Consider the following 19,635-nt stretch of genomic DNA (forward strand, 5'->3'; position numbering starts at 1 on the left):
AGAAACTAATCTTTACTAGGAGAGCACACGATGGTTTTCTCTTTTCTTCCTCGTTGTTGGTAGTTACGGTGACTGTATACTATTGGTGAAGAGACACGTCCTCTGTAACAAGGTGAGAGGTACAGGGCCTGGGGGTAAACTGGGGGAGAACGGACCCTAGTGGAGGAGGAGCTCAGCCGAGGCAGCGCCTGAATTCAGGGTATGATGCCGGGGGTCTTGCAGGAGCAGGCCTGTCCACACCTCAGACAACCACGTGATGCTCTGCAGCTCGTCACCCCACAGCCCTGGACACAGGTTCTCTCTTCTCTTTTGGCTGCAGGTCTCCTGGACTCTACGCTTTCCCTCTCTAGGGCAGAAATCAAGAACCACCTCCAACCTCCGTCTAACCTGACACTCTACCTGAAAGGGCACCCAGCAGGCCTACCTCTGGATTAGGGTCCCGAAGACAAGATGAAGAACTTTCTGCACACTCTCTGTACACAGCCATCGCCACTGTTCCGTGAGCAGCAAGACAAGCAGGCCCAGGGCTGTGTCAGCCAACTCGGTCTCTGTTCCTGGGGATGAAAGGGCATATCTGGAGTAACTCGGAAGAGACCTGCACTTGCGGACACATTTCAGGGCCCTGGATCTGCTCCACCTTTATGTCAGTCATCTCACATTTGTGCAATCTATCTGTATTCAAGTCAAGAGATGTTTACTGCATCTCTACAAAGCTCAGTGATAGGTTCTGTCTTTCTTTACAATTTATGTTCCCAAGTCAGAGTAATTTTGTATCTATAAAATCTTTGATTTTATATACAACTATTTTGCCTACTTTCCTTCTGGTTCTTCTGTATTTCCCCCAGGTAGCTGAACACATTTTGTTCCAAGTAAGTGCTCACAACTGGTGACTAACTGGAACTGGCAAGGGCCGGTCCCCTCCCATCACTCGCCTCCACAGGGAAACGTGCGGGGCCGCAGACGTGGGACTTGTTTTCCGCAAGCAAGTGGCTCTGAAAGCAACTCCATTACACAGAGCTGAGGGCTAGGATCCAGGAGACCTCAGTTTGATTTTGAGATAACATGTGGTTCTGGGAAGAACACTGCACTTTTGGTAAAAGGCCATGATGATTACTCACTTCTTTCCTGTCTCATAGACGGCAAGGGCCACAAACACGCTCATACCCATGCTAAGCAGAACTTTTTTAAACAGATGTATTTTATGGATAGAAGCATCTGTTCTCTAACTCTGTTCATGGGGTCCCCCATTACCTCTGACTTGCCTTCCAGGAGACTGCCCCAGAACTACAGAATGTTCCTGAAAAAATCCTCTTCTATCTGGTACTACAGCTGTGATTAAAGTTATAATTAATCATCAACAGTAATTGTATTAGTCTAGGACCAGTGGGTTTTCTCTGTGCAAGCATGCCCAAGCATAGCTCACTTAAAAGGGTTCTTATAGAATGTGAACGATGTCAAACTCAGATAAATGTGCTGGAACTGAAGCTTACTTTCTTCTTAATCCCATCCAGTATATATTCTCCTTTTTTTTCTGTACTTCAAGGGGGCACAGGAGCTGATGTGTCTGCTTTCTGGTTATTTGCTCAAAATGTGATATTCAGTTTCTTGGAAAAACAGCATTCCTCAACCTCCCTCTTCGATTATCTTTTCTTCGCAGGTTTAGCATTTACCTAGGGCTGCACAGCAACCCACTCCAGTATTCTTGCTTGGAGGATCCCATGGCCAGAGCAGCCTGGTGGGCTGCAGTCCACACAGCTGCAGAGTCGGACACCACTGAGGAGACTGAGCAGGCACACACGCAGAGCTGCCACCACGTGGCGACAAGTAGCATAGCAGTAACAGTGAGTGAAAGCACCAAGGGCCCAGGTCCTCTTGGTGAAAGTGTAAATTATCTATCATGCGAGCACGTGGAGTCTCTCAGGGCTCAAAGAACGGCACAGGAATAAATGATCCCTTTAGAGAGATAATGCACAACATTTAAAGACTTGATTTTGGCTAGAATTATATTATCTTACCCACCCCATCTTATCTATAATTTCTCATAGTTCTCTTGATGCTTTTGCTCTCATAACACGTTTACTTAACCAGTGAGACGTGTGTGAAGAGCTGGGGTTGTAAACTCCATTTTTCAGAGTTGAGCTGAGGTCCACAGTGCGGACTGACTGTGGGCGCCTGAGAAACAATGGTGAAGTCAGCCTTTTTCCCTCTTCTGGGCCCAGGATTTTGTGATCTTTTATTTGCAAGGGAAGCCTTTGTCTTGTGGGATTTAAAAGACTTTGTTCCTATAATTTCTAGCACAGCAAATCTACTAGTATCCAGGCCTCCTAATTCTCCCTCTGCAGAGAACACTGCACCTCCGGGAAGCCCAATTGCCCCGCCTCAAATGCTCCTGAAGACAGTGGTGGCCTCAGCTCGTCTGCCTCTGCTCTACCTGGGTAACCAGGCGGCACTGCTGGCCACGGCAGTAAACACAACAGAAGGAACAGATCCAGAGGAAAAGAGAAATTCCATTTTGTGTGAGCTGTAGTTCAGCTGCCCTGCAGTACATCCGGGCTTCCCAGGAGGCACTAGTGGTAAAGAATCCAACTGCCAATACAGGAGACACACGAGATGCGGGTTCAATCCCTGGGTCAGGAAGATTCCCCTGGAGGAGGAAACGGCAAGCCCACTCCAGGATTCCTGCCTGGGAAATCCCATGGACAGAGGAGCCTGGCAGGCTACAGTCTACGGTGTTGCAAAGAGTTGGACACGACTGAGTTGGAGACTTCAGTAGGCAAGTGGAAACACACCTCCAGCACTGAGGCATCACCAGCACACGTGAGGGCTGACACCGGTCAGCAGAGGCGCTCACAGGACAAGTGCACAGAGTAGGGACAGAATGAAGCTCTGGACGGCTGAGGAGCCGACAGAAGGGACAGAGGAGGGACCACAAGAGAGACAGGAAGACCAGAAAGTGGCACCACAGACACCAGAGAAGACAGCTTCTAAAGGAAGGGAGCGATCCACAGATAATGCCAGTGTACATTAGGAGCAACTGAGAGAATCGCACCACAATTAATAGAAGCATGGACCTTCTCTTGCTGGACTGGACGCCCTGCTTATGCCCTGAGTTCTTCTGATCCACTCAGCCCTGGGACTGTGCCCTTCTGTACCCTGGCACCTGACAGAGCCACCCAACGGTCACAAGCCAGCGGACACACTGGGCTCCCTGCTGTCACTCACCTGGATCACTGCTGCTGAGGCCTTGGGCTGGAGCAGCAGCATCTGACACGCGACCGTCCACACAGCCCTCAGCGGTCTCTTCAGAATCTCTTCCGGGAGCATCTGCGGGCTGCACTTCTAGTAACTTTGCCTGTTTTTCAATAAAGGATTCCATCCCAGACACGGAGAGGGTCTCTGACTCCTGAGGAGAGAGCAGGAGCTGTGTCACAGGCAGGGTGCAGGGAGTGGGGACACCTGCAGCTCCCGTCACTTCCCTGCACGTGTCTCAAGTAGAGGACCCCACTGACCCTGTGACCACCTAAGGAAAAGGCGCTTGTTTTAACCTAAACTGCAAGGACAACAATGCCTCTGTAGTCTCGTTTGCTACAAAAATCGTGTTTCCTTCCAGGAGCTGGCTTTCTCATCCTATCACCTATTATCCCAAGCCTACTTCCCTTGAGAAGCCCACCACCCTTGAGAAGCCAACCGGCCAGCCCAGAATTCATAGGAATTCCAAACCAGTCTGAGAAAATACTCCTAGAATAAAAACCAGAGACCCAGATGTTGGTTGAGTCCTTTAGGAAGGCACCAAAGTCCTTTTGACTCTGCAGAACATCCCAGCTGCCAATAACGGCAGGACTGACCTCCTAACTGATGATCCCAAGAATTCTCTAGGGATTCTCACCACACCGCTGTCCTGGAGACAGTAGAGAACCTTCTCGTGGGCCTCAGTTATATTCAGTGCTGGAGCAATTTTACTGGATGAGAACCTCAATCTGGATCTGGACAGAAACGAAGAGCAGAAATAGTGTGTAATTCATGGTCTTGATCCCCATACGGAGGGCTGACAAGTATTATTACCTCAAAACGGGCATGTCCACACTTATTCTTGGAAGCTTACGGTGGTCAGAGTTGCCAAGAGATGCCTCACTCTGAAATCCCCCACACAATAAATATTCTTACACACACTGCAACTCTTGCACTGAGCTATGCTTACAATGCGCCTGTGAAAGGGCTTTGGCTAATGTAAAATGAGGACTTGTCCGTCACAGCTGCGTCCCACAGGCTAGAGTGGCTAGCACAGCACTCGTTAAAAATCTGTTGAATGTTAAACAGACAAGCACCAAACATCAAGGTTGCCCTTGCTCCTCACACCTTTTTGCACATCCACTATTCCCCTTGAGTTCCAGATAAAACCAGAGAGGGAATCACGAGGGCTAACCTCAATGTTTCAAGAAATAGGGTTCTTATAAGCATAAGCCACATGGTTACCCTTCAAAATATGGGCCCAGTGAGGGGGTAAAAAAAGGCTAAGAACTGTGAGGGTTATGGCCAGCCCATAAGACATGAACACAGAGAAAAAGACAGTGAGACGCACACATAAACATCCTCCCACCAGCTCTTTCTCTCTCTCTGGAACGGCCCAGGTACATACAGCAGGTGTCTGGGAAGGGAAGTGTGGTGCCCTTCCTCCCCACCTGCTGGCTGTGAGAGCTGCCAGTGCAGGCTGCAGCAGCAGCAATAATCAGTGACCCCCCGAAGGGGTCCCTTCTAGCCCGTTCCTGTTTACTGCTAGTGTACTCGACTCCTGAGCCAGAAAACCATGACAAACAGAGATTAGTTATAAGCCTTAATTCTTAAAAGCAAAGAAACGTTTCAATTCCCCAAGGGGAAAAAAAAAAAAATCCATATTCTAAGGTTTTCCTTCTAGTCAAAATTCCCTGGTCAGTTTGGGCCCTGGCTTCCCAGGCAAGACCAACATGAAGCCAGGCTCCCTCTGCAGGACCTTGGGCTTGGTCTGCAGCCTGACTTTGCACAAAAACAGGCACAGGTGACCCCTCCCCTCTATTCTAGGACCTAAGACCAGGGATGGGCTTTGACTGAAAACTGGGGATCCCCTGAGAATTGGGAAGGGTGTCTCACTTGGAAGTCTTCTTGCCTTCTGTCTGGGGCTTATTTTCTGTCTCGGCCTCACTCAGCTCCTCTGTAGGGCTCTGGGGCTCAGAGCGAGGGAACGCGGTCTTCAGCGTGTCCACGATAGCACTCACCACCATCTGCAGGGGTCACAGACGTGGGTTAGACAGACACCACCGAGCAGCAGCAGCTATCTCAAGGTGCTTTCTGCACCCTGGACGAGCAGCCAGCTGACCTGTCTAGCAGAGCCCTATCCACGCACACGGTCAGATACCAGCTAATGACTCAGTGGCAACTCTCTCCCCTTCCCTCCACAGCCATAAAAATCTTCTTCCTCAGAGATTTAAGACAGATGATGGATTCCATGGGAAAAGAAGCCAAAACAACATGACAAATAAAAATCTGGGAGTTCTGCAGGCTGGTGAAATGCTTTTCACTTTCAGTTTCTTTCTTTTCATACAGAAGAATGATTTTTAGTTTTCAAATTGATAATACTTTCACCAAGATGTGACAAAGGGGAAGTGATACAGGTAAGAATATGCAAAGAAAAGGAAGAGTGAAAAAGATTATCAAAATAAGGAACAGTCTAAAAGCATTTATGATATAAAAATGTGCAGAGCAATTCACAGTAAAAAAAAAAAACAACAACAAAAACTGGTTTTCCAGTTAGTTCAAACAATTCCTCTTCTTTACAGAAAGAATGGCAAAAACCACTCAGGTTAAAGTTAAGGATCTGGAACTCATACAAACTTCTCTATTTATACAGATGAAATAAAACAATCTTTGCTGAAGAGTAAGAGCTATCTCTGTTTCTCAGAGTGAGAAAATGACATACAGATTCTTGCTAAAGAGAAAGAACAAATGAAACCCTAAAATATCAACGAGATGGAAGGAAACATTGACTTTTCCTTTAGTAACTCTCGCTATTGATCAACACTGCTGCTTGCTTTGTCTTATCCTGTGTTAGTCTTCCTTGGGGAGCACAGCCAAGGCAAGACTGACATGGTCAAGGAGAACCACAGTAGAGACCAGGGGACAGCAACTCAGCAAACTGCATGGATGTGGAGAACGTAGCTGAGAAAATACAGCTCACTCTCCAGGCTCACAGAATGGTAGTCTGCCGGGAGAGTCTGTACCTGCTCTCTCTTATGTCATGAGCAATGAGTACAGTGCGTGGCTTTGAGTGGGCACCCAGGGGACAGGTGTTGAAAAAAATCAGTGAAGGTAAAAAGAAAAAAAATCAGTAAAGGAACACATCAGCATGGGTGAACAAACCTGCAAGGAACTCCGAGGTTTCACCTCGTTTATCCCTTCCTAGTTTGCAGTCTTCTCCTCATAGCAGTGAATGTCTCCGAACACCCTCACTTGAAGTCCCACTTTATCATTTTATCCCCTAAAGTCTAGATTGGAAGAGGGAGACCCCCTCTTCTGTCAAAGAGTCAGTGCTTTCTAACCTCTTACAACACATGCATTTTTGATCAGCACAAACCTCAGACTTCTGTCCTGGAGCCACGAGAATCAGTGAGCAACCACTGCTCACAGGCTCCAGCGTGGTGCTCAAAGGCTCTGCTACCGTCTCCAAAGGTTCCGAGATACCATCTGGAACCTTGTTCTCCAGCAGAGAATCACTACACAAATCTAAATCCAGCTCGGTGTCCTGCCTAAGGGCTCCATCCTGAGTGACCAACGCTGGGAATGACCTTCATCGCCAGAAGAGGCCTTCCTGCCCCCGCCCGTCCATAGAGATGTGGACTGACCCTTGTACCCTTGCCCTGGAATCACAGCGTCATGATACCACCAGGAGACCTGTGCACGCTTACAGCGTCAGGAGCACTGACGCTCATGGCTGCTCACGGTCATTCAACAATGATGGCCTCACCAGTACTGGTAACAGGTCTTGAAAACCCCAGTCCATGTTCCACTTACTCCTCTGTGCTGCTCTCCCTTCCCCCAGCTCCCCTGCCTTTCAAACATGCCTCCCCACTTCCCTGCGAGAAACTAAGGCTGAGCACGCAGTCCCGCTCACACCTTGTCTATTCTGGAGACCACAAGCGGCTTCTTAACAAAGGCAATACGAGCATCTGTGTTGAGAGCAAGGAACTCCTGCATCTCCTCACTGTTCGCGATCTCAGGAATGGCACAGAGTTGCTGAAAAGACACAAGAAGGACTTCAGAGAGAAACTCCGGTCCCCAGGTCTCTCCACCTTGGCCTGGGTGTCTGGTGGCTGCAGTGACAGCAGAGGATGCTGACCTTTAGAAACGATTCCAAGAGGCTCTTGCGGGCTTCCACCCTGTCACTGTCCATGTTTCCAAACGGAAGATCTGGAAAGAGCTTTTTAGGGCCCTTCACATCTTTAAAAAAAAAAAGTTAATTGATTAACATTTACTAAGAACTATTCCATTTATTACCCATCACATATATAAGACACGGAAATGCCAAATGTATTTCCTGGGGATTTTTCTCCTCACCTGTGAACAGAGCTGAGAAGTGAGCTGAGATTGGGGTGGGAGCTGGGTACCAAACCTGGGCCTCATCCCTTCAGAGTCCCTCCCCTGGGACCTCCCCTCCAAGGGATTTTTTTTATTTCAGGAGTTAGAGATATAACCCAAGCACATAATACAGATAGCCTACTTTCATTATTCATGATAATAAGAAGGTATGAGGTCACTAGGGTAGTGATGCATAACAGCCCTGAAGTCTAACTGCCCAGGTTTAAATTTTGGCTCCAATCTCTGCTGTAATAATGGCCTTAGGCAACCTGCTTAATCTTTGCTTTTTTCTGTAGAATGAGGATAATGATAGTATCCATCTTGTAGACTGTTATGAGAACTAAATGAGCTTAGCAGAGAACTGTGCATATATTTTCAGTATTAACTATTGTAATTAAGAAAGAAAACCTATAACTGAAATCCATGATTTATGTCACAACTTATTAAAAATGTTTATTTGAGTGATCACGAGCTTCCCTGGTTGCTTAGCTGGTAAATAATCAGCCTGTAATGCGGGAGACCTGGGTTTGATCCCTGGGTTGGGAAGATCCCCTGGAGAAGGGAATGGCTACCCACTCTATATTCTGGCCTGGAGAATTCCATGGGCTACACAGTCAGGGTCAGACATGACTGAGAGACTTTCACTTTCACTTGGCATTTTCTTAAAAAACAGAGTAGCTGCTCACTAGCTTTTGAATTAAATTTTATGTCTTCTTATTGTTCCTGTGCCTTATGAGAACCAAACGGCACACCAAGCCTTTTGTTAAAGGAAAGGCAGCAAGGATTTCTGGATAACAGTTTAATATTTAACAGCAACCAGTCTATGAACCTGTTTAACTCCTCACAGGCACAGGTGGAAATACGAAAGTTTCTTTCTTAAGCTTAGACTAGATGGGGCCCCAGAACAAAGCATTCAGAGGCAAAGCAGTACGCCGGAAAGCCTGTCATGAGTGCTGCCCAGCACTAAAACCCCAAACACCTAAAAGCAAACGGAGGGAGCACGGGACCCTCAAGGCCGCGTTCTCCCTTTCCACCCTCTTCACAGACAACAGGCCTCCAGCCTTTCAGATCAGGGTGGCTGGATGTGAAAGGCAAGCAGGCATTCCGGGGCTGGGGAGCTCCTGACTTTTGATGAACTTTCGCAGATCCGATTTCTCCTCCAGACGGGTCTGCAGGTTCAGGAACTCGCGGTAGCGGCGGTTCACGGTGTGGTAGGCCACCTGCTGCAGGCCGCCGCTGCTCTCGCCGTCGAGGGCCGTCTCATACTGTGGAGAGAACGTCTGTTGGCTGCACCAGCTCACTGGCACACAGTAAGCACAGGGCAGGGTCAAGGGAGCACACTGCTCCTGTTCTGTCCCTGGCCTCTCAGGCCTCACTGCTGCTCCAAGCTCTAACGAACAGCCCAAATCCCAGGGGGGGCTGCAGTACGCAATGCGATGCCCTTCCCAATAGAGGCGGCCCAGGCGGTGGGAAACGAAGTTCCACTGCCTTTCACTCCTCCTTCCATCTCAAAGTTCTCCCTGCAAACACTGTTTACTCATAACCACTTTCAAATCCCAAAGACAGAGGATAAAACAGAAGGTACGACACTGATAATGTCTTACCCCTAAATTATGAGGCTGGATGTTATGGGGAGACAACCATCTTGTCATCATCCTCAAACCAGTGATTATCTATATTACTTGAGGGAAGAACAAATAATCGAAAACAGCTGAGGAACAACAATCATTTGTTTGCCTGGACTACACTAAAGGAACATGTGTTTTTGTTCTGCTTGGGGCTGATTAATTCTTATTCTTGGAGCAACACTGAATCTTTCTTCCCAAGGACAGATCGTCTGTCTGTATGACGAGAAGATGTGAAGACTGGAGATGTTTTATGGGGTCACAGTTGGCTGTCTTCATATGTGAGGAGGGCTGGCACGTGGGAAAAGACAGCAGTGCTGAATGTCCCCCCAGAGAGAACGCCCCAAACGGCATGAAAGCTGCAGCTTCATACCTACAGGGGGAGACTGTGTAGGATACAGCGAATGCTGTGGGAGAACGATACACGTCCTTGTTCTCATCAGGAGGTTAGTGTTCCTGTTTGGTTAAGGTATTCTGTGGGCTAGCAATGGAAGAGTGGTGAGACTGAGGCTGGTGTCGAAAGCTTGTCTAGTGGCAGACAGAGGTGTTCATTATGAGTTGGAATGAGCAAAGCAGTCCCTCAGGCCAGTACTGAGAAGGAAAGGCCTAGATAAGACATGCATGTGGAATTCAGGTGAGGGCTCTCACATCCAGAGCCCCTGGGAGCTATGATGCTCTCTGTAGCTATTCTGCTCCATGTGGGACACTGTATGATACGTCTCCAAACTTGGCTAGGCCTCAGAATCTCTTGGGCTGCAGAACCTGCTGTCAGAATATGGATTCTGACAGGTGCTAATGGATCCTGAATGAGAATTTCCCAAGAATTCTCCCAGGATTCCTTACTTTTTAAGAATACAACTTTCTGGGAAACTTGGAGGTAGCCTATATCAAAACCTGATAGCTCAGCTGGCAAAGAATCTGCCTGCAATCTGGGAGACCTGGGTTTGATCCCTGGGTTGGGAAGATCCCCTGGAGAAGGGAAAGGCTACCCACTCCAGTATTCTGGCCTGGAGAATTCCATGGACTGTATAGTGCATGGGGTCGCAGAGAGTCAGACACAACTGAGTGACTTTCACTCTATCAAAATCAGCTTTAGGGAGCTGCTGCTTGAATCAAACCAGTCACCTGATACAGGAACCCCCTTCCTATCACTTCTGCCAAGCAGTTCCTACTATCACACTTAAACATCTCCAGGGAGAGGGACTCGCCACCTTTTGAGGTATATACAGGTAAACAACCTTCCTTTCTAAAACAAAGTATAAAGGATATTAGTACTTAAGAAATTAGCAAGGAAGAAGTCTGGAAAGGATTTCTGGGCTATATCCACTGAAAAGTATGATTCCCAGCACAGTGACAGCCCTGAGATTCTAAGACGGTCTGTGAGAGTGTCATGGAAGCCTACTCTGCTTCACTCATGAGCTTCAGACCCTCCATATCAATACTGGTTGAATTAACCAGAGCAAACTAAGTAAGAGCAGACTTCCTCCTTCCAAACACTGGCTTCACTGACTGCTTTCCAAATCCATTCCCAGACCAGAGTGGTGACCGCGCACCAAGTACCTTCACCGTGTAGAGCGTGTAGGGGTGGAAACCGGTGCCACTGTGCTCTCGAGCAGTAATGGTGCCAGTGATGCGAAGGTTTTGGATGACCACGGGGCCGTCTGGACTGCCCAGGGACTCGAAGTTGAAGGTGGCTGAGCTGAGGGGTCCAGGTGGAGAGGAGGAGAGCAGGACCTGTGGCAGACTGGAATCCAGGGAGCTCGCACCATTGGTGAGATCCTTCTCTAAACACGAGGGGCGTGGGGGGCATATCCGCTCTGGACTGGGCAGCAAAGTTGTGAGAGAGGCGTCATTTTTCTGCTCTCCCTCCTTGTCCGCTGTGTCAATCTGGATCTCTGGGCAGGAATTCAGCATGGAGGCAAGCAGGCCCGGCTCTGTTTCTGTTCCTGGACCCTCCTCAGCTTCTGCTCCTTCTATTCCTTCGGGTCCCTTGCCATCCTTAGGCTCCAGAGGCTGGGAGCCCCCAAGGGCACGCAGGGCATCCTGAATCGTCGCTGAGAGGAAGGGGCCTGGGGTCATGAGCATGATGGTTTCTTTGCCCAGTTCAGACAACGGAGACCCCAGCTCTGCATCTTCAGACAAGAACAGAGGCTGCAGGAAATGAGAAGAGCTGTTTTCGACTTTTCTCTCCTCAAGCACTCCCCCCAGATCTCCCTCCAGCGCTTCATGGCCTTCTTCAACGTCTGGGGAGGGGTGTGAAGGCCCATCTGGCTCATTACAGCTTAGGAGCACTGGGGCTGCTGTTGGTGAAGGGGCTTCTGCGAGACCCTGGACCTCAACAATCAGCGGCAGAGATGTGGGCACTGAGGGCTGTTCCAGGGCACTGGCTGGGCAGAGTGGATTAGCCACTCCTGCTGGGTTAGTTCTGGCCTTGGAGAAAATGCCCACGAGTACAAGGTGGATCCAGTCCGGATCCGAGAGCTTGCTGATCAGTGGTAAGATGACATTGCAAGTAATGAGTTCCACCACTATGTGCCTACCGGTCCGGGTCTCCAAGTGCGGCTTCGGCACTAGTCCCTGAAGCAACACATTCACGATGCCACGTGTGTAGGTGACCTCAGCGCTGGGGCTCTGCACTGCGGGGTGTGGAGCGCTCGCACGGCAGTAAGCCTCCCAGAGCTGGGAGGGCTCCCCTGGGCCACTCTGTTTCCCTGCGGCCTCCTTCGCCTGAATATAGCTCTGCAGGTGACAACCGCAGAGAGTCAGAACCCTCTGGGCAAGAGCATGGCTGTCCACCCTGGCCATCCTCCTCCGGAGCTCCTGGACCAGCCCTCGCATGGCTGCCTCCATCTCCTCCTCGAAGGCTGGCTCCTTGCTCACTGTGTGGTACCAGGACGACACGAAGTCCCGCATGATCATCCGGATGGTGCGGTCGATCTCCTGCTCCAGCTGCCTCTCGGCCTCGGGGTTTGGGGGGCAGACGGCCATGGGGATGAAGCGCTCCAGGTGCAGCCGCCCTGAAGCCCCCACGATGGCGTCAGAGCCCAGCCATCCTCCCAGCACCAGCAGCAACGCAGACAGAAGGCACAGAAGCCACACGTTGACCAGGAGGTGGATGACCAGAAGCCAGCCGAGCACGGCCCCCAGGGCCACCAGCTTCCGGCTACTCAGCAGGTGACTGACGCCGGGCCCGGCCGGGCGCTCCGGCGCCAGGATCTCCGTCTCTGTCTTCATGGCGGGCGGGCGCGGGCTCCCCGGACCAGAGCCTCCCTCCCTCACGTCAAAGCCAGGGATGGGGGCGCCGAATGTGGCGCGGACACAAGATGCCGGGTGCCGGTCAGGCCTGGGCCGGGTCGCGGGCCCTGACGTCCTACAGGCAAGGCCGGGCGACAGGGGCAGCTCGGAGGCTCGGCATCGCCGCAGCCCCTTCCGGCCGGGACGCTGCCCTCGAGGAAGACCCTGCGTCCTTCATGGTGCGGGGTCGGCGACCTGCGGCTTCGGAGACCGGGCAGGGCCGTGGGCCCACCGAATATTTAGGGAGTCCACCATCGAGGTGCCCGCAACCGGCTCGCGCACCGCCTGGCTGAGCCCCGGCGCTAGTGAACGCTGTGGCGTCTTCTTCGCCGCCTCGGAGGGGGCCTCGCCTTGATAGGGAAGCCGGGCACCTAACCTCCGCAGCCCTGCTGTTGTTAAGGCTGCCGGCCGGCCGGGCGCCGGCGACTACTTCCGGGTCGACGTCAGTCGGAGCGGGGCGTGCGGGGCGAGCGCCGTGCGATCCGCTCCCCGGCTCTGCTCGGCGCTGCATGGCGCCGCCTGGTGGTGAGGAGGCGCCGTGACTGCACAGCGCGAACAGGTATGGGCCCTGAGATCTTGCAGAGCACTATCTCGCCAAACAGGTGCCTCATTCCTAGCGGTGCGGACCTGCGAGCAGTCTTGCAGGTCATGCCCCTCTGAGAGTCAGTGCGAGCTGCAGTGTTTAAATGGACTCTGCAAAGACTTTCTACCGTTTAGGCAAACTCAGTAATCCAGTTTGTTTTAATCTCAAATGGGCATTTTTTCGATGGCCTGATACACTTTAACTCACCCCACATTCCAAAACGCCCCTCTCTCATTCCCAGTGCTCAGCTAACCAAACTTGAACTCAGGAATTGCAGAATACAAGGCATAAAACATTAATACAGAGATAGATGTATTCCTAAAATTTCATAATACTATACAACAAAATCATTTTTGTGGTTTGGGTTATTCATCAGTAGCTTTACCCCGAGCAATCAAATCGTGTGATTATCTTTGTTCAGTCCCTGTGATAGGTGGTGTGGGGGAACAGAAGTGGTGAAGGGTCCTCAAAAACCTTGCAGATAACTGAGGAGATGAGTTCTTGGGTCCCAAGTGAATATTTAATAACACAATTCAGTATGGGATATGGTGAAATACAAATTATTATATGCATGAGGGTTGCTAATTATTATACAGTGGTTTGTAGCAGTGAAGGGGAACTTCACAAAGAAGTGATCCTTTCTGCTGCCTCTTCAAGCGTGTTGTTCAGTCCTGAACTGTTGTTCAGCAACTGATCAACAGTCCTGTCCAATTCTCTGCGACCCCATAGACTGCAGCACGCCAGGCTTCCCTGTCCTTCACCATCTCCCAGAGCTTGCTCAAACTCGTGTCCATTCAGTCGGTGGTGCCATCCAACCATCTTGTCCTCTGTCATCCCCTTCTCCTCCTGCCTTCAATCTGGCCCAGCATCAAGGTCTTTTCTAATGAGTCAGCTCTTCGTATCAGGTGACCAAAGTATTGAAGCTTCAGTTTCAGCATTAGGCCTTCCAAAGAATATTCAGGACTGATTTCCTTTAGGATTGATTAGTTTGATCTCCTTTCAGTCCAAGGGACTCTCAAGAGTCTTCTTTAATACCACAGTTCAAAAGCATCAATTCTTCAGCGCTCAGCCTTCTTTATGGTCCAGCTCTCATGTACATCCAAACATGAGTACTGGAGAAACCATAGCTTTGACTAGATGGACCTTTGTCAGCAAAGTAATGTCTCTGTTTTTTAATATGCTGTCTAGGTTTGTTATGACTTTTTTTCCAAGGAGCAAGCGTCTTTTAATTTCATGGTTGCTGCTGCTAAGTCACTTCAGTCGTGTCCGACTCTGTGTGACCCCAGAGACGGCAGTCTACCAGGCTCCCCCGTCCCTGGGATTCTCCAGGCAAGAACACTGGAGTGGGTTGCCATTTCCTTCTCCAACGTATGAAAGTGAAAAGTGAAAGTGAAGTCGCTCAGTCGTGTCTGACTCTTAGTCACCCCATGGACTGCAGCGCACCAGGCTCCTCCATCCGTGGGATTTTTCAGGCAAGAGTACTGGAGTGGGGTGCCATTGCCTTCTCCATAATTTCATGGTAGCAGTCACCATCTGCAATGATTTTGGAGCCCAAGAAAATAAAATCTGTCACTGTTTCCCCATCTATTTGCTATGAATTGATGGAACCAGATGCCATGATCTTAGTTTTTTGAATGTCGAGTTTTAAGCCAACTTTTTTACTCTCCTCTTTCACCTTTATCAAGAGGTTCTTTAGTTCCTCTTCACTTTCTGCCATAAGGGTGGTGTCATCTGCATATCTGAGGTTATTGATATTTCTCCTGGCAATCTTGATTCCAGTTTGTGCTCCCTCCAGCCCAGCGTTTCGCATGATGTACTCTGCATAAGGCTTCCCAGGTGGTGCTGGAGGTAAAGAACCCGCCTGCCAATGGAAGAGATGCAGGAGACGCAGGCTCAATCCCCTGGGTCACGAGGATCCCCTGGAGAAGGGCATGGCACCATTCCAGTATTCTTGCTTGGAGAATCCCGTGAACAGAGAAGCCTGGCAGGCTCCAGTCCATAGTACTGAAGCAACTTAGGACACACACACATAATGAGTACTCTTTCCCACCTGTACCTGAAAAATACACATACCTGAAAATACATATGAAAAAAATCATGTAATAATTTCCTCTCTCCATCTAACTTTACCTCCTGATTTATCTGTGTCCCTGCAGTTGACATTGTTTAAAGTCAGAGTCGTATTTCGTTGTATGAATGTATTACTTTTTCTTTATCCATTCACCTGTCCATGTACATTTGCTTATTTCCATATCTGGGCTATTTTGTGAATTGCTGTGGTGCGTAATTGTGTGCATGAGTTTTCCAAAGTCTGATTTTCTCCACATTCGCTCTCAGAAGTTGCACTGCCAGATCATATGGTTCATCTGTTTCAACCATTAAAATGCACAGCTAGATATGTCCCCTCCAGCAACAATTACCAATAAAATTTCACCAGCACTATATAAGAGTCTTTTTTCTTTACCCCACTGCAGCATTTTTTGTCTAGATTTTTTTGAGAGTGGTCTTTTGGACTTCTCTATGGTGATAGATTGTCATTTTGATTGTCCTGTGTCTAATTATTCACCTAATTGAGAACCTTTTCTTGCACTTAAAAAAAAATTATAGATTGTATATACCTCGTGATATTTCCTTCTGATAGTTTGACCTACTTTGCATTTTCATTCTTTATCTCTGGAGATTTCATGAGAGCGAGTGTCATGTGGAGCCCAGCAATTTTTGTGAATATTAAGTACTGGAAGGAAAACCTTTAAGGTTGCTCTTGTGGGGAATTTCCACAGGACTGCTGGACACCCTCAAGCCCAAAAGTGGTGACCCTGCCAATGAAAACTTTATGACAGTTTTAATTTGGGTCTGTACAATATTCTGGCACATACTTGAACCAACACCCAAAAACTTTATTTTAAGGATGCTGTCTGCCTACCAACAGCATAGAAGGGCTCCAGCTTCTCCAGCCCCTGTTACCCTGGTATGACATATCAAACCTCAGAAACTGTTATCTGTTGCTATGAATATCAGTTTCATTTTAGCTCAGTTTAAACAGAGAGGCAAAAACATCAGGGGGACTATTTTTTCAGGTTTCTTCAGGGAGAAAAATGAAATTAGAAGACAAAGTGTGTGCAGTTAATGGGCTCCATGAGTCACTAATTGTTTGCAGGAATTTTTTTTCAAGTGTGACCTTTCATTCATATGATAAGCAATACAGAATTAGAAGAAACTAATTCAAAATGATGGCTTGTTTCTACATGGAAAAATCTGAATACAGTGGAACTAACGGAAACCACAAAGATCAGGGTGCCAAGGTTTTAAGAATAGTTTAGGTTTGCAAATAATAGTATGCTTGTAATCTCAACAATACATTTTTCTCTGATAATATACTTTTCCAGAAGTCTTCCAGTGTGGTCCTCTCCTGCTGTGAGCCTTGGATGCTGGAATCAGGCCACTTCCTGTCTGTCTTTACAGGACTCTAAGAAATTCCTGGCTCTCCCCTGGATCCTGACCATCACGTGGCTACAGAAATGGTAACATTTTTGTTTTGCCAGTTGAAATGTTTAATGACACAGGTTCTTTCAGTTTCCTGATGTAGGTGAAGTATGGAGCCCGGCGGTGATTTCTTATTCAAGAAACCTACATCCTAGTCCACACAAGAGTGAGCCTCCTCCAACAGTGAGACACCCTGCATGTGTATGACCTGCGCCTCTGGGGAGAGCAGCTTTAAGATAGTCTAAGCCTGACCAAGGTCTGTCTACATGGTAGACTTAGACCTCTCCAAGTCCCGTCCACACTGATGATGTTTACCCGTGACCGTGTGCTTCTACAATGAGAACATTTAGACCTGACCTGACCCTCTGTCTACACCAGGACTGGAGACCTGGGTAGGACCTGGCCTGCCTCTGTCCTGGAAAACTCCGCGCCTGCGTCTGAATGTCAGCGCTCAGATGTCTGGGGTCTGGAGCTGAGGTGGCTGCTCTGGGCAGCGTGCTCTTCTCTGAGGGGGCTCCGTGGCCCTCCTGGGGTCGGGGCTGTGGTGGGCTCTGAGTCTCTCCCCCTGCTAGGTTCCCCCTCCCTGGGGCTCATGGAGGCGCCTCAGGTGGCTACCTGGCAATCATTCCAGTTTTCCAGCACATTCAGGTTGAGTAGGGAGGCAGGTTCATCTGCTGAACTGATTCCAGGGATCGGGCAAGAAGTCAGCGGGCAGCAGGTGAGGTTGCCTCTGTGATCTCCTTCCAGTCGACTCTCCTCAGAAGAGAACAGGGGTGCCCCCCGGCCTTCAGCCCAGCTCTCCTGTTTTCTCACCACCTCAGCAGGACAGGAAAGACAGAGGCTGCCAGAACCAAGGTAAGTGTTCAACTCTAGCACGAGCTTTCAAACCAGCAAAAAATCGCACAGGACCAAAGTGAAGACAGGAGGGGCCTGACTTCTCAGGGACCACTGTGGGGAGGGGAGAGGACCCTTCCCTTCTTTCTAGGGTCCCAGGAGGCCCCAGGGACCTGGCTGGTTTACACACTGGGGGCCCGCTGGCCACAGCCATGGTGTCCTGACCGAGGGGACATATGACCTCAGGTGGGGGGTCTGGGGACTGTGTGAGTCTCACCCCACCTGCATGGTCAGGATCATGTGTGGGGAGACCCCACACACAAAGCTAAGAAAGAGGGAAGAACATGTGAGGGCTCCCGTTCTGTTTAGGATTTTTTACTTTATGATATTCACTTTACACAGGCCTGTTTGCCTGTTTGCCTCTTTACCCGTGAGAGCTCCCTGGGGCTCCTGGGGACTCCTCAGCTTGCTGCTGCTGCTGGTAAGTCGCTTCAGTCATGTCCGATTCTGTGTGACCCCATAGATGGCAGCTCACCAGGCTCCCCTGTCCCTGGGATTCTCCAGACAAGAACACTGGAGTGGGGTGCCATTTCCTTCTCCAGTGCATGAAAGTGAAAAGTGACAGTGAAGTCGCTCAGTCGCGTCTGACTCTTAGCGACCCCATGGACCGCAGCCTACCAGGCTCCTCCATCCATGGGATTTTCCAGGCAAGAGTACTGGAGTGGGTGCCATTGCCTTCTACCTGGCAATTACTCCAGCATGAGCATAGGGAGAAGGGGGGCAGGCACCTGGTAGATTGACTGCAGGGCACATGGATCAGGCGAAAAGCCAGTGGGATCAGGTGAGGTTGCTGCCGTGACCTCCTTCAGGTCGACCGTCCTACTTAGCAGAGACCAGACCTGCCCCTCGTCTTCCAGGCCTGCGTCTGGTATGTTTTCTCAACTCCTCAGCGGGACAAGAAAGGACCAAGCCTGCCAGAACCAAGGTGGTGCGCGTAACATTATCATGACAGCCGTAGAAACAGTTAATATCACAGAACCAAAGGGAAAGGGGAGGACTTCTCTGGGGCAATGTGGGGAGAGGAGACCGACCCTACCCTTCCTTCTACCATCCCAGGAGGTTACAGGAACCCCTTCGTTTCCACGTTAGGGGTCCAACCAGCAGAGACCTGGTGTCCTAACCAAGGGTCATGGGGTCCCAGGTGCAGGGACTGGGGAGGAGGTGTCGCCTTGGAGACTGAGGACCTGTGTCCCCGGTTCAGTCCTGGGGATTGTGTGAGCTCACCCCACCCACATGGGTCAGGATCCTGTACCTGGAGACCCCTGGCTGTTCTTTACCTGCAGTGTGAATTGTCCCCTCTGAGATTCCCATCCTCTGAACTAAGGGTGTTGCCCTGATGAACCTGTGATACTTTCTCTTCTCTTCATCTTGTTGCATTCACATGAGGTCAGGCAGCTTCGCATGGGTCATGTTAATATCACAGCACATCACAGATCCAGTTCATAGGGGTCATCACAGGCCGGCTTCCCCTAGACCGAGCCCAGGTAATTTAATTTGCAATTGAATCGTTATTTTATACTGGGGTAAAGTTTGATTTCTGATGCTTAGTTTTAGGTGTACATGAATTTGATTCATTTATACATAGACATATATGTATTCTGTTTTTTTCATGTAGGTTATTACAGTTTGTTCAGGAGAAGTCCCTGTTCTATCCAGTAGGCCCTTTTTCATTATTGACTTGATATGTATTAGTATGTCTATTTTCATCCCAAACTGTTAATTCATCCCTCCCTTCAAACTCTCTTTTGATGATATAATTATAATTTGGTTTTCTCAGCCTGTGAGTCTGTTTCTATTTTGTACATTAGCTCATTGGTACGAATTTATAGATTCCACCTGTATGTGATGTCTTAGGGTATTTGTGTTTCTCTCTGACATACCTCGCATAGAAGAACTTCTTGGTTCATCCACACTGCTGCCAGTATGATTATTCTGTTCTATGGCTGAGTAGTATTCCAGTGCATAGACGTACCACCGAGTCTTCATTTTTCTGTCAGTGGATGTTTCGCTGGATTCTGTGTCTTGATTATTGTAAATAGTGCTGCCCTGAAAATCAAGGTACATGTGTCACTTTGAAAGGTGATTTTTCTCTGGACCTAAGCAGAGGAACCGGAGAAGGCAATGGCACCCCACTGCAGTACTCTTGCCTAG

General features: G+C 49.3%; 1 protein-coding gene across 2 annotated transcripts in view; it reads right to left on the bottom strand.

The window, feature by feature from the left end:
• Positions 1 to 12,928, bottom strand: part of SNX19 (sorting nexin 19) — a 32,395-nt gene extending 19,467 nt beyond the window's left edge. For both annotated transcript variants that reach the window (XM_052661734.1, XM_052661733.1), the window contains exons 1-8: positions 10,791 to 12,928; positions 8,732 to 8,870; positions 7,367 to 7,467; positions 7,144 to 7,263; positions 5,125 to 5,255; positions 3,887 to 3,983; positions 3,223 to 3,403; positions 425 to 554 (exon numbers count right to left, since the gene is read on the bottom strand). In XM_052661734.1, the coding sequence (XP_052517694.1) occupies positions 425 to 554; positions 3,223 to 3,403; positions 3,887 to 3,983; positions 5,125 to 5,255; positions 7,144 to 7,263; positions 7,367 to 7,467; positions 8,732 to 8,870; positions 10,791 to 12,464 (2,573 nt within the window). In that variant the 5' untranslated portion in view covers positions 12,465 to 12,928. The remainder of the gene's footprint in view (positions 1 to 424; positions 555 to 3,222; positions 3,404 to 3,886; positions 3,984 to 5,124; positions 5,256 to 7,143; positions 7,264 to 7,366; positions 7,468 to 8,731; positions 8,871 to 10,790) is intronic.
• Positions 12,929 to 19,635: the final 6,707 nt, after the last annotated feature.

Source organism: Budorcas taxicolor, chromosome 25 (assembly GCF_023091745.1).
Source record: "Budorcas taxicolor isolate Tak-1 chromosome 25, Takin1.1, whole genome shotgun sequence".
Lineage (NCBI taxonomy): Eukaryota > Metazoa > Chordata > Mammalia > Artiodactyla > Bovidae > Budorcas > Budorcas taxicolor.